The sequence below is a fragment of the Amblyraja radiata genome, chromosome 12, assembly GCF_010909765.2.
Source record: "Amblyraja radiata isolate CabotCenter1 chromosome 12, sAmbRad1.1.pri, whole genome shotgun sequence".
Classification (NCBI taxonomy): Eukaryota; Metazoa; Chordata; class Chondrichthyes; order Rajiformes; family Rajidae; genus Amblyraja; species Amblyraja radiata.
The window spans coordinates 34,209,475-34,222,899 of record NC_045967.1 but is presented as its reverse complement, the minus strand read 5'-3'; the positions used below and the strand labels follow the sequence as shown (position 1 = coordinate 34,222,899).

At 41.8% G+C, this 13,425-nt stretch overlaps 1 protein-coding gene across 4 annotated transcripts in view; it reads left to right on the top strand.

The window, feature by feature from the left end:
- The window catches only part of tmlhe (trimethyllysine hydroxylase, epsilon), a 30,050-nt gene that overhangs the window by 3,748 nt on the left and 12,877 nt on the right, over positions 1 to 13,425 (top strand). The window contains exons 1-2 of one of the 4 annotated variants that reach the window (XM_033030465.1): positions 2,945 to 3,212; positions 12,393 to 12,579. In XM_033030465.1, the coding sequence (XP_032886356.1) occupies positions 12,396 to 12,579 (184 nt within the window). In that variant the 5' untranslated portion in view covers positions 2,945 to 3,212; positions 12,393 to 12,395. Of the gene's footprint in view, positions 1 to 2,944; positions 3,213 to 6,507; positions 6,657 to 12,387; positions 12,580 to 13,425 lie in introns of those variants that run through there. The other 3 variants (XM_033030469.1, XM_033030467.1, XM_033030468.1) reach the window with 3 other exon arrangements.

Sequence of the window (13,425 nt, the reverse complement as noted above, 5' to 3'; positions counted from 1 at the left end):
AGCCTCAAATGACCTCAATCTGCTTCAATTTGCCAGAACAAGTCAACAGCAGCTGATATCTCACTGCCTATCCACTCTGCTTTGGACCATCTGGATAACAGGAACACATATGTCAGGCTGCAGTTCATTGGCTCCAGCTCGGTTTTCAACACTCATAAATTCGCTGATTACACTTACTTTTGTTGTCCGAATCACGGGCAGTGATATGTCAGGGTATAGGAGTGAGATTGTAATACAGGAGTTGAGTGGTGCTGCAACAACAAACTTTCAATCAATGTCAACAGAGTCAAGGAACTAATCTTTGACTTTAGAAAGGGATGTCCGGAGATTACATGCCAGTTTGCATTGGTGGGTCAGTGATGGGAGAGATAGCAGTTTCAAATTACTTGGTGTTAACATCTTGGATGCCTTGTCCTGGTCGCAGCACATAGATGTCATTATGAAGAAGGTGGCTAGTGCCTCTACTTTCTTTGAGATTTAACGAAATTCGGCATATCACTGAATACAATAACAATAGTTTACAGATGCCGTGAAGAAAGTATCCTAACTAGACCAGTTATAGACCAGTTAGCCTGACATCGGTGGTGGGGAAGATGCTGGAGTCGATTATAAAAGATGAAATAGCGGCACATTTGGATAGCAGTAACAGGATCGGTCCGAGTCAGAATGGATTTACGAAGGGGAAATCATGCTTGACTAATCTTCAGGATTTTTTTTGTGGATGTAACTAGGAAAATAGACATGGGAGAGCCAGTGGATGTAGTGTACCTGGAGTTTCAGAAGGCCTTTGATAAGGTCCCACTTAGGAGATTAGTGGGCAAAATTAGAACGCATGGTATTGGGGGTAGGGTACTGACATGGATAGAAAATTGGTTGGCAGACAAGAAGCAAAGAGTAGGGATTAACAGGTCCCTTTCAGAATGGCAGGCAGTGACTAGTGGGGTACTGCAAGGCTCGGTGCTGGGACTGCAGCAATTTACAATATACATCAATGATTTGGATGAAGGGATTCAAAGTAACATTAGCAAATTTGCAGATGACACAAAGCTGGGTGGCAGTGTGAACTGTGAGGAGGATGCTATGAGGATGCAGGGTGACTTGGACAGGTTGGGTGAGTGGGCAGATGCAGTTTAATGTAGATAAATGTAAGGTTACCCACTTTGGTGGCAAGAACAGGAAGGCATATTATCTGAATGGTGTCAAGTTAGGAAAAGGGGGAGTACAATGAGATCTGGGTGTCTTTGTACATCAGTCACTGAAAGTAAGCATGCAGGTACAGCAGGCAGTGAAGAAAGCTAATGTCATGTTGGCCTTCAAAACAAGAGGAGTTGAGTATAGGAGCAAAGCGGTCCTTCTGCAGTTGTACAGAGCCCTAGTGAGACCACATCTGAAGTATTGTGTGCAGTCTTGGTCTCCAAATTTGAGGAAGGACATTCTTGCTATTGATGGAGTGCAGCGTAGGTTCACGAGGTTATAATTCATGTATAATGTGTGTGAGTCTTCCTGTCAGTGATGCTGCTGTAAGCCTACTCCGCCCCCCCCCCCCCCCAATTGCCATTACACTGAATTGTCTTCCAGCTTATTTTTGCTCAAAACTAGCAAGAAACTAGCAACCCCCCCCCCCGCCTCCCCTAGTAACAATCCATCTTCATTCCCTGCAACTCAGTTTAGTGAGTGCCATCTGCTCTTTTGTTGAACTTGCAGCATAATTATTTTGAAAGTCTTCCTGGATGCATTTGAAGAACTCTGTGGCATTAATAACTTTGGCACCAATTCTATCCCAATTAATTTCAAGTTGTTGAAATGAACCATTATTGTTTTCTTTATTCGGAACATCTCTGAAAGTTACCCACATATTTACAATCAGGCAGGTCTACAGTGGTACTCCTTATAATATGCATGGATTTAAAAAAATAGTTTTACAGTTCAATTTAATGGTTTCATCTATTGTTTCATCCAATTTAATATTCCTATTCACATATACAATTATATAGAGTTATACATATTCAACTGTATCTTTAATTAATATTGTGATGTCTCTTTCCCATCTTTATTTACCTGTTGCCCTTTTCTCTTCTGTGTGGAGTTTGTACATTCTACCGGTGTCCTTGTGGGTTTCCTCTAGAGGCTTTGCATTCTTCCCACATCCCAAAGGCCAGTAGGCCGGTAGGTTAATTTTCCATTGTAAATTACACCTAATTTGTAGGACTATGGGTGGAATCTGAGGGAGTAGATGAGAATGTGGTGAAATAAAATAACAGGATTAATTCGATGAGTGATTGATCTTTGGCAAGGATTTGGTGGGCTGAGGAACTGGTTTCTCTGCTGCATCTCTGTTTGACTCCGTCTTGATTTTAAATATTTGTTATTATTAAGTATTGCCAAGTTTCCTCGTTGCCTGCAAAAATCTAGTATTCATTCCCTAACTTTTGTTGGCAACTTTTCATCTGACTCACTCTGCTTTCTTCTCCCTACTGAGCCAGTTTAAACCTTGCACCAAAGCACACAAACATTATCTGAAAATATTACTTCCAATGGTATTATGGGCCATCCGGCTAATACGCCCCCCAGTTCTTTCCAAAACAGTCCGAGGAAACTTAAAGGTTTCCCTCCGGTGCCATCTCTTTAGTCACAAAAATGTAGAGACCATATCATTGACAGCAAATATAACAGACCAGGATAAATTGCTGCTTGCCAGATATAGATGATTTGGGACCTGGCGGTGAGATTATTTTTCATAAAAACAGAGAATGTTTGAAACACTCTGTGTGTCAGCAGCATCTGTGAGGGAGTAACAAAGGTAATGTCTCAGGTAGAAGACCATTGGAAAGATTTTGTCAGAATTCTAGCATCTGCAGTTTTTGATTTCCATTGACAGTGAGATTTGTATTCATTATTTTTATTTGATTCATTACTTACAGTTCGCACTTTTACAATTGCACGGAATGGAGAATGTGTATTCTAATTCATATGATCGAATTACGGCAAACTGGAATATAAATTCCCCAGCCAAAATAAATATCGCTGCAAGGGAATCTTTCTGCCACATGGACAGGCTCTATGGAGTGATCGTGTTTGACTGACAGAAGGGCAGGGCAAGCATGTGCACTAACCGCGGCGATGGCTGTATATAATGGTGGGGGAAGGTTGCTGCTCGTCCTGTTTATGTCAGTTGCTGCGGAGTGTTGAGCGCAGGGGGAATATTGCTGACGGTAAGCGTGCGCAATGGAGATGACTGTATTACAATTGTTCAAAGATAGTTTTTCTTAATATAAAATGTCGACGGTCGCGGTACATAGAAACGCGCGATGAGCTGCGGGAGGGTCAGGCTGCCGCTGCAGACACAGTCCCCACTCCCCGGTATAGGTCTCTACATTGTAGTTGTGCTTCTCACCATTAGCAGAGCGCTGTCAGACAGTCCCGGGACGGGCGGGAGACCCAAGCTAGACAAAGTGTTCAAAAGGGAACTGCAGATGCTGGAGGCCGTCTGAAGAAGGGTTTCGGCCCGAAACGTCGCCTATTTCCTTCGCTCCATAGATGCTGCTGCACCCGCTGAGTTCCTCCAGCAATTTTGTGTACCCCAGACCCAAGCTAGAGTTGTTTTTCCTGTAGTTCCGAGTTAAAGGCGCTGTTTGAGAAGGGAGTAAATATCACCGGGTTGGGAATACAATTTGGTTCGCGGGAAAATCAATCCCCAAATCGACTTTGCAGCTGTCTTCGTACGTAAGGCCAATATGAAAACATAAAATTGTACTCATGGCAACACAGCCCTATGGTATTATTAATGTACAGAATAAGGATTCATTTTTAAATTACAATTTCAAAAATACAATGCATTTCGAAACACTAAAAAGACTGGACGTTGCCGCGTTTAAATTGTTTAAAACTTGTCTGTCGTGTCTGCTCGACTGCAAGGAGAAACCACTGTTGAAATTTGTCAATCAAAACAAAATTCCGTCTTTTAAATTGTGTTGAAATTAAGCTATGATAGACCAAGTGGCGCAGATACGTGGGAATAGTGTGTTTAGTTATTCTATGAAGAAGGGTCTCGACCCGAAACGTCACCCATTCCTTCCTTCCAGAGATGCTGCCTGTCCCGCTTTTTGTTTCTATTATTAGCAAACCTGTTGTACCTGTGTTCATTAACAGCAAGTGATTTATTATGAAGATAGACACAAAAAGCTGGAGTAACTCAGCGGGGCAGGCAGCATCTCTGGAGAGAAGGAATGGGTGACGTTTCGGGTCGAGACCCCTCAAACTTATTATGTCAGGTCTTCTTTGTTATTTGTACTTTTAATGGGCTGCAGATTACTGAATGTGCTGGCACATTGAAGAAACGTTTCAACAATGACTTTCTTTGTGCCTTTCCTACCTGGTTCTATATATTAACGAGCTGAGCAAAGTCTTATTGCATCTATTTTGGGTTGTTCATTTGGTAGAGGAGCCAAATTAGTTGGAATGCCTGCCTAATATGAATAAAATAAACTCTTCACAAGTTGAGGGACATTTTGTTGCTGAGGATTTTGTAATACAGTGCACTCCTCAGAGAACTAGAAAATTTAAAGCTTCCTATCTTTTACCATTGTTCTCCAAGCTTGATAATTTAACCTGGTTGGAATAAAAGTTTCCAGAAATTAATTTGCCTCTGGGAGTGCTGGTGAAGGACTCCTAAAAAGTTAATTTGCAAGTCAATGTAACTGAAGGCTGATAAATCCCCAGGACTTGTTGATTTGCATCCTAGGGTACTTAAGAAGATGGCTCTAGAAATTGTGGACGCATTGGTGATCATTTTTCCAATGTTCTATAGATTCAGGATCAGTTCCTGTGGATTGGAGGGTAGCTAATGTTATCCCACTTTTTAAGAAAGGAGAGAGAGAGAAAACAGGGACTTATAGACCAGTTAGCCTGACATCGGTGGTGGGGAAGATGCTGGAGTCGATTATAAAAGATGAAATAGCGGCACATTTGGATAGCAGTAACAGGATCGGTCCGAGTCAGAATGGATTTACGAAGGGGAAATCATGCTTGACTAATCTTCTGGGTTTGTTTTGTGGATGTAACTAGGAAAATAGACATGGGAGAGCCAGTGGATGTAGTGTACCTGGAGTTTCAGAAGGCCTTTGATAAGGTCCCACTTAGGAGATTAGTGGGCAAAATTAGAACGCATGGTATTGGGGGTAGGGTACTGACATGGATAGAAAATTGGTTGGCAGACAAGAAACAAAGAGTAGGGATTAACAGGTCCCTTTCAGAATGGCAGGCAGTGACTAGTGGGGTACTGCAAGGCTCGGTGCTGGGACTGCAGCAATTTACAATATACATCAATGATTTGGATGAAGGGATTCAAAGTAACATTAGCAAATTTGCAGATGACACAAAGCTGGGTGGCAGTGTGAACTGTGAGGAGGATGCTATGAGGATGCAGAGTGACTTGGACAGGTTGGGTGAGTGGGCAGATGCAGTTTAATGTAGATAAATGTAAGGTTACCCACTTTGGTGGCAAGAACAGGAAGGCATATTATCTGAATGGTGTCAAGTTAGGAAAAGGGGGAGTACAATGAGATCTGGGTGTCTTTGTACATCAGTCACTGAAAGTAAGCATGCAGGTACAGCAGGCAGTGAAGAAAGCTAATGTCATGTTGGCCTTCAAAACAAGAGGAGTTGAGTATAGGAGCAAAGCGGTCCTTCTGCAGTTGTACAGAGCCCTAGTGAGACCACATCTGAAGTATTGTGTGCAGTTTTGGTCTCCAAATTTGGGGAAGGACATTCTTGCTATTGATGGAGTGCAGCGTAGGTTCACGAGGTTAACTCCCGGGATGGCTGGACTGTCATATGTTGAAAGAATGGAGCGAATGGCTTGTATACACTGGAATTTAAAAGGATGAAAGGGAATCATGTGATTATTAAGGGATTGGACAAGCTAGAGGCAGGAAACATGTTCCTGATGTTGGGGGATGCAGAAACAGGGGCCACAGTTTAAGAATAAAGGGTAGGCCATTTAGAATGGAGATGAGGAAAAAATTTTCACCCAGAGAGTTGTGAATCTGTGGAATAGATCTGTAGATAGAGCTCTTAAAGATGCTGGAGTTTAGAAGGTTCAGGGGAGACCTCATTAAAATGTACAGAATAATGAAAGGCATAGAGTGGATGTGGAAAGGATGTTTCCACTGATGGGGGCATCTAGGACCAGAGGTCATAACCTCAGAATTCAAGAGTGCTCTTTTAGAAAGGAGGTAAGGAGGAACTTCTTTAGTCACAGGGTAGTTAATCTGTGGAACTCATTGCCACAGAGGGCTGTGGAGGCCAAGATGGTGGATATTTTTAAGACAGAGAGAGACAAATTCTTGATTAGAACGGGTCAAGGGTTGTGGGGAGAAGACAGGAAAATGGGATTAGGAGGCAGAGATCAGCCATGATTGAAAGGCGAGTAGATTCAATGGGCCGAATGGCCTAATTCTACTCCTATAACATGTGAAATGAGGCTTGCCTTCAGGTGCTATACGGTACCACGACAATCAGCAAGGAACTTTAACATTTATAAATTCTGCAAGACAGTGAAAAGGAAATAGTTATACAAAAAACAATTGGGAAACAAGTCTATCCATGGTCGATCAAGAGATGGTACATTGTGTTCCAGGTGGATTGTGGTTGGGCAGGTCAGTTCAATAACCTGATGGTTGTAGGAATATAGTTGTTCCTGAACCCAGTTCTTCAGTTCTGTCTCTTTTAATACGTGCTATGTTATGAAAGCATAAATGAAGTGTGTGCGGGGACTTTTGAAAGTAATAAATGGAGCATGGCAAAGATTGGGGAGCAGGTTCCTGTGGTGACTAATATTAGCTGATGATTCTGCTCCCCTTCTAGAACAAGGGAGAGTGCGAATACAAGTAGACCAAAGATTGAAAAAATTGGAGGATGCAACTCTTGCAATCTTGAAAAAATAACTTGGCATTGAATGATCAGAATTAATTTTGGCATAGTTTTCTATATGGACTCTAGCAATAGGTTTCAATATTTATTGGTGATTAATTCATTTGCATTAAAAACATGTAAACTAAAATGATTATTATTGTCTTCTGAACTATGCATCGGAAAATGAACGTGTTTATGCACAAAGGAAATAAAGGCATTAGTGTATGGAACATTAAACTATACATTTATTTTAAACAACTATGTTCTTGGTTTATACAAATATAGATGCTTTCATCTGTTGCCGAAACATTTTTGTGGCTACTTTGCTTGTGTGGCTGGTAGATCCAACTCAAATTTCCTTTTTGTGAAAATATACTGTTCTTGGCTAATTTTCATGTCATTTTTTGATAACGTTTTGTTATGCTGGGGAATTGTTGGGCACTCGTGTATTAAAACATACTACTCTTGTAAAGAATTGGATATCAAAGCATAACTTCCACAGATGTGCAGTGGAAAGCATTTTATCAGGATGCATAATCCCTTCCTTCGGGAGGGATGCGACCTTTCCTGCCGTATACCCCGTCTCCTGTCTCCGTGTCCGTCTGCGGTGCAACCCAACTTCCGACCCGACTTTGGAGGCTTGGCCGCGGGCCAGTGGACAACATCATCGGGAGCTCGAGTTCTGTTTTCCAGAGCTCCCGCAACTACAGCTGCGTCCGCTGGACTGGATGACGGCAGCTTCGACCGCCCCGGGCCGCGGAGTTTGAACCGGCCTGTTTGCGGAGCACGGATTCAGCCGCGGGACTTACCTACCATCACCCGGTGGGGTCACAACATCGGAGGCTTGGATTGCCTCAGCGCAGAGGGAGAGCAAGGAGGGAAGAGACAATGACTTTGGGACTTTAAACTGTGATGAGTGTTTGTTATTTATTCTATGTTATGACTGCAGGCTAAACCATTTTGTTGCACTGAAAAGTGCAATGACAATAAATTGAATCAAATCAAATCAAATAGCATGGTTTGAGAACAGCTCATCCAAGACTGCTTGAAATTGCAGATAATTGTGGAAGCAACCCAGGCCATCATACAAACCAACGTTGCTTCCATTGATTCCATTTACACCATGTTGCCTCTGAAAGGCCACCAGCATAATTAAGGATGAATCTCACCCCAGACACTCCCTTTTCTCCCCTCTCCAATTAGGCAAAAGGTACAGAGTGTGAAAATGCATACCTCCAAATTTAGGGACAATTTCTTCATAGTTGTTATCAACTGAATTGTACTCTCACTAGCTAGGGTGCGGGCCTAACCTCCCATCAACCTCATTGGAGATCTTTGATTTAAATATTTTTATTTGAATTTCACAGCAATTTGCATACATACAATAATAACAGACAGTGACAGTCAAGGCATAATTGTGCAACAGTATGTAAGCGACCCTCAAAGCCCTTACCCTTACCCACCTTCAACCCACCCGAATCAGGTCGGAACCAAACGGGGACAAACAACACTCATATACATACACATCCACACAAATATGGTAAGATAAACAAAACAAAAAGTACTAAAAATAAAATTTAAAGATAAATAAATAAATAAATAAAGGGGGGGAAAGGGGGGTCACTAATAACAGTAAATAAGTGTGTGGGGGGGGGGGTTAAGGGGAGAGCAGCTGCAGTAGAGCAGAACATTGGTGGAGAGCACTCTGTCCTCTTCCGAGTCCGGGGACAAGTTGAGAGAGTTAACAAGTTACAAGAAAGGGTTCCATGTATCTAGGAATGTCTTGGTAGAGCCTTTGAGAGAGAACCTAAGTTTTTCAAGCTATAAATTGTAAAGCACCTCTTTAATCCAGCGGGCGTGTGTCGGGGGACAGGTGAGCCTCTAGTTAAGCAAGATCAGTCTCCGGGCTAACAAGGTTGTAAAAGCTAGGACGCGTTTCACCGCAACAGAGAGGTTGGTGTTGGGAGGGGTACCGAAAATGGCTGACAGTGGGTTTGGAGGAATAGTCTGGCCGTAGGCTCTGCTTATCAAGTCGAAAGCACTCCTCCAAAAGGCTGCTAGCTTACGGCAAGACCAAAACATATGGCTATGGTTGGCAGGAGATTGATTACATCTGTTGCAGGTGTCCCTAACAGCGGGGTAAATTCTAGATAATCTTGCATTTGTGTAGTGGACTTTGTGAAGGACTTTGCATTGGATTAGGCCATGATGGGCACATATGGAGGAAGAATGGATCAAATCCAAGGCAGAGTCCCATTGCTGGTCTGTTAGTTTCGTATTCAGCTCACCCTCCCACGCAGCTTTTAATGAGGTATGATGTTTCAATATAACCGACCCTAACAAGTTATACAAAACAGAGATACATTTCTTCCAGTTGGGATCTAGACCTAAGATGGTATCGGTCAGGGTTTCAGGGGGGCGATTTGGGAAATGGGGGAATGTCTTCTTCACAAAATCCCTAATCTGGAAAAAACGAAAAAGGTGGGAGTTTGGGAGGCTATAGTTGGACGAGAGCTCCGCAAAAGACGAAAAGATGCCATCCTTGTATAGGTTTTTGATACTACTGATACCGTTGCTATGCCAGGTTTTGAATGCGTGGCCTGTACTTGAAGGTTAAAGATGTGGTTTTTAAGCAGTGGGGTCAAGATGGAAGGGCCTTGTAAACCAAAGTTTTTCCTGAGTTGACTCCATATCTTGAGCGAGAGGGACGCAATTGGGCCTGCACCCACAGATGTTATAGGAAGGGGGAGTTGGGAGCATAGGACAGACCGCAACGGGAGATGTGAACTCGCCTTTTCCATGTGTACCCAAGTCGGTAGGTGGTCGCAATCATCATTCATCCAATACAGGAGTTTTTGCAAGTTAGCTGCCCAATAGTATCGCCTAAAGTCAGGAAGTGCCAAACCGCCGTCACTCTTAGGAGACTGCAGTATCGCCTTTCGGATTCTAGCCGGTTTGCTACCCCATAAAAATTTAGATATTGTCCTTTCTAATTTATCAAAAAAAGATTTTGTGATAAGTATAGGGACGTGCGGGAAAAGATACAGGAATTTGGGTAGGACGACCATCTTGACAAGATTTATCCGGCCCATGAGGGATAGCGGTAAAACTGACCAGCGGTCAAAATCTCTTTCAGCTTTCTCAACCAGAGGCAAAAAGTTTGTGCGGAACATATCAGATAAGGGTGTTGTGATAAAGACGCCGAGGTAGCGAAACCCGTCCTCTGCCCATTTGAATGAGGTTAAAGAGCGAGGGAGCTGCTTAGCCAATGAGTTAATCGGTAATAGCTCACTCTTTTGGTAGTTAAGTTTATAACCAGAATAAGCACCAAACCGTTCTAAAATATTCGTAATCACAGGGAGAGAGCTGACTGGGTTCGAGATGTACAGGAGCAGGTCATCCGCATACAATGAGACTTTATGAGTTGTGTCGAACTGTGTAATACCTTTCAAGCCCTTCTCTGAGCGTAACCAGACTGCCAAGATCTCATTGGAGATCTTTGAACCATCTTTAATCAGACTTCATTTTGCACTAAATTATATACCCCTTATCCTGCACCTGTACACTCTGAACAGCTTCATTGTAATCATGCATAGTCTTGATGTTCATTGTACCTTGGCACACATGACAATGAATGAAACTAAAAAAGCAAAGGAGAAGCTGGTTTCCTTCAAGTGCAAAATTATCCCTTATGGCCTAAACTGCAGACCTTTGGAAAATGTTGGTAATGCAATCTTAAATACACTTAGAGTCATTGAGTGATACAGGGAAACAGGCCTTTCGGCCCAACTTGCCCACACCGGCCAACATGTCCAGCTACACTAGTCCCACCTGCCTGCGCCTGGTCCATATCCCTCCAAACCTGTCCTATCCATGTACCTGTCTAACTGTTTCTTAAACGTTGGGATAGTCGCAGCCTCAACTACCTAATCTGGCAGCTTATTCCATACACCCACCACCCTTTGTGTGAAAAAGTTACCTCTCAGATTCCTATTAAATCTTTTCCCCTTCACCTTGAACCTATGTCCTCTGGTCCTCGATTCACCTACTCTGGGCAAGAGACTGTGCATCTACCCGATCTATTCCTCTCATGATTTTATACACTTCTATAAGATCACCCCTCCTGCGCTCCAAGGAATAGAGACCCAGCCTACTCAACCTCTCCCAAAAGCTCAGACCCTCTAGTCCTGGCAACATCCTCGTAAATCTTCTCTGAACCCTTTCAGGCTTGACAATATCTTTCCTATAACATGGTGCCCAGAACTGAACACAATATTCTAAGTAAGGTTTCACCAACGTCTTATGAAGATTTATGTAGACCACAGCACAAAAGGAGAATTGAGAGCGCTGCTGGTTAAGTCTCCCTTATTGAGGTATGCTTGAGTGCTGGTTGAAGCCTAGTGCTGAGAATCAAACCCAACAATATGTTGCTTCAGCGATATGTTTTCAGACTTTTTTCTGAAATCTAATTATATAAAAGGCAGGCTTACATTAGTGTGTGATGTCATTCAAACCCTCAAATAAATGAAAGACTATTTAGTTGCAACAAAAAGCATCAATTTATACGTAGCAATTCCATGAACAGATCTGTTGATCAGATTATCTGTTTCAGTAATATTGTGAATCTGAAAGTAAATCCTGGCAAAGACTGAAAATAATAAATTGTCACAAAATGAGGGTTTCAATCTGACTAGGCAATAAACTGCACACTTAACCATTCAAAGCAAATATTTAATCAGCTTAGCAAAATTGTTTCAAACAATGCAAATCCAATTTCTTCCTGAAAACATTTATTTTCGCTCTAGTCTCTTGAGGAGAAAAAAATGTTTTGTATTTGAATGCTGATTGACTGAAATCTGGTCATCATGGTACATTCATGGATGTCAGGTGCAAATAAGCCTTCTTTAATTGACATTTTTCATGTGACTGTTTCATGTTTAAATTTTACATTACTGTATTACTTCAATAAAAGCAGCAGCCCAAAAAATCTAAGGTATCCTTTAGAAATGTTCTTTTGACTTAGTTCTTACGGTTGTGAAGAAAATATGCGAAGAAAGAAGGCCATTTACTTCCAATACCTTATACAGACTGGCATTTAATAAAGATGAAAGATATTCTGTGACATGAGTTTATCTAATCACCCTTGTGTTCCTTTTGACTTCAAAAGGATGTGATGACCAAAATTAGTCATGGCTGTGGCAGAATTCAAACTATTGTGTACTAACATCAACTTTCCTTAATGACCTGGTATGAATTTTAGCCTGCACTTGTTCGTACACTTTCAAACCAATGGGATTAGTTTACCTATACACCCTATAATATTTGAATAAATCATCCCTCGAGCACCTATGTTTTGTGGTCTATTTTAGAAAACCTGTTAATTAACATGCTAATGCCAGTGTACTTTTTGAATAGTAAATTTCAAATTCTAATGCAAGATACATTTTTTTCCCCCTTCTACAACCTCATCCCCACCTCAGAAAATGTATTTGAACCGCTTACTACGTTTTGGTGTCGGTGTACAGCATTTGAAGACAGATGTTCAAGGAATGAGGCAATGGCATTGTCGCATAAAACAGCTTTTACCTGCAGTAAACACACTACGGTGTCAACATGGTGCTCCAGATTCTATGAACTGTTCGTGGTTGATTCATGACAATCACTTGGGTAAGGTGATAAGAGCCTCCCTTATTTCAAATTGTTTAAAAGAAAAAGTATGGATTTTCATTAACCTTACGTTTTTTTTCAAAATGCCACATTTGGAAATGCAGTTCCATCTTGCGGTCTAACAATTCCATTTATTTTGTTCTGTTCCTTTGTTCTTTTTACAGAACTAAAAATTAATTTCCCTTTTTAAAAACCCCGATTTAATTATGTTTCTTCCAGATAGTGAATTCCAGACCATCGCCACTGCATTTTGTTTTTGGGAGGAAAGTGGAATGATCCCATGCAGTACTATCCTTTTCCTATCTCTCATAACCGCCATTAGGTTTTTTTTTTAACCTGGCTACTTTTCCTTTCCACCCCCTTACCTTCTCACCAGGTTTTACTTGCCAATCCTTGTTCAACTTCACTATGGCCAGATCAATCATGGTACTTTCCATTGAATTACTCACACCAATTACATTCCACATTTAGATTGCTCATTACACAAGCCCATTATTATTCTAAACTGTGACGCAATGATTTCCGTTCTCAAAGTAGGCCCTCTGACATTTGGTCCACCTCCATCTAATGTCACATTTGTGTTCCCCCTATGACCATACATGTTTCCTCCAGGTATTCTAGTTTTACCTAACAGCCCAAAGATGTGTGGGTCGGTAGATCAATTGGCCAAAGTTAATTACCTGTGGGAAGTAAGGAATAAAATCTAAGGTGTAAAGGATGAGAAAATAAAATTGGTGTGGGTAGGATTGGTATAAAAGTTGCAGTGTACGGTTAGCATGGACAGAAGGGCCTATTTCTATGCTGTGTCTCCATGACATTAGATTCTGCTTGACCTGAATTTTCCCT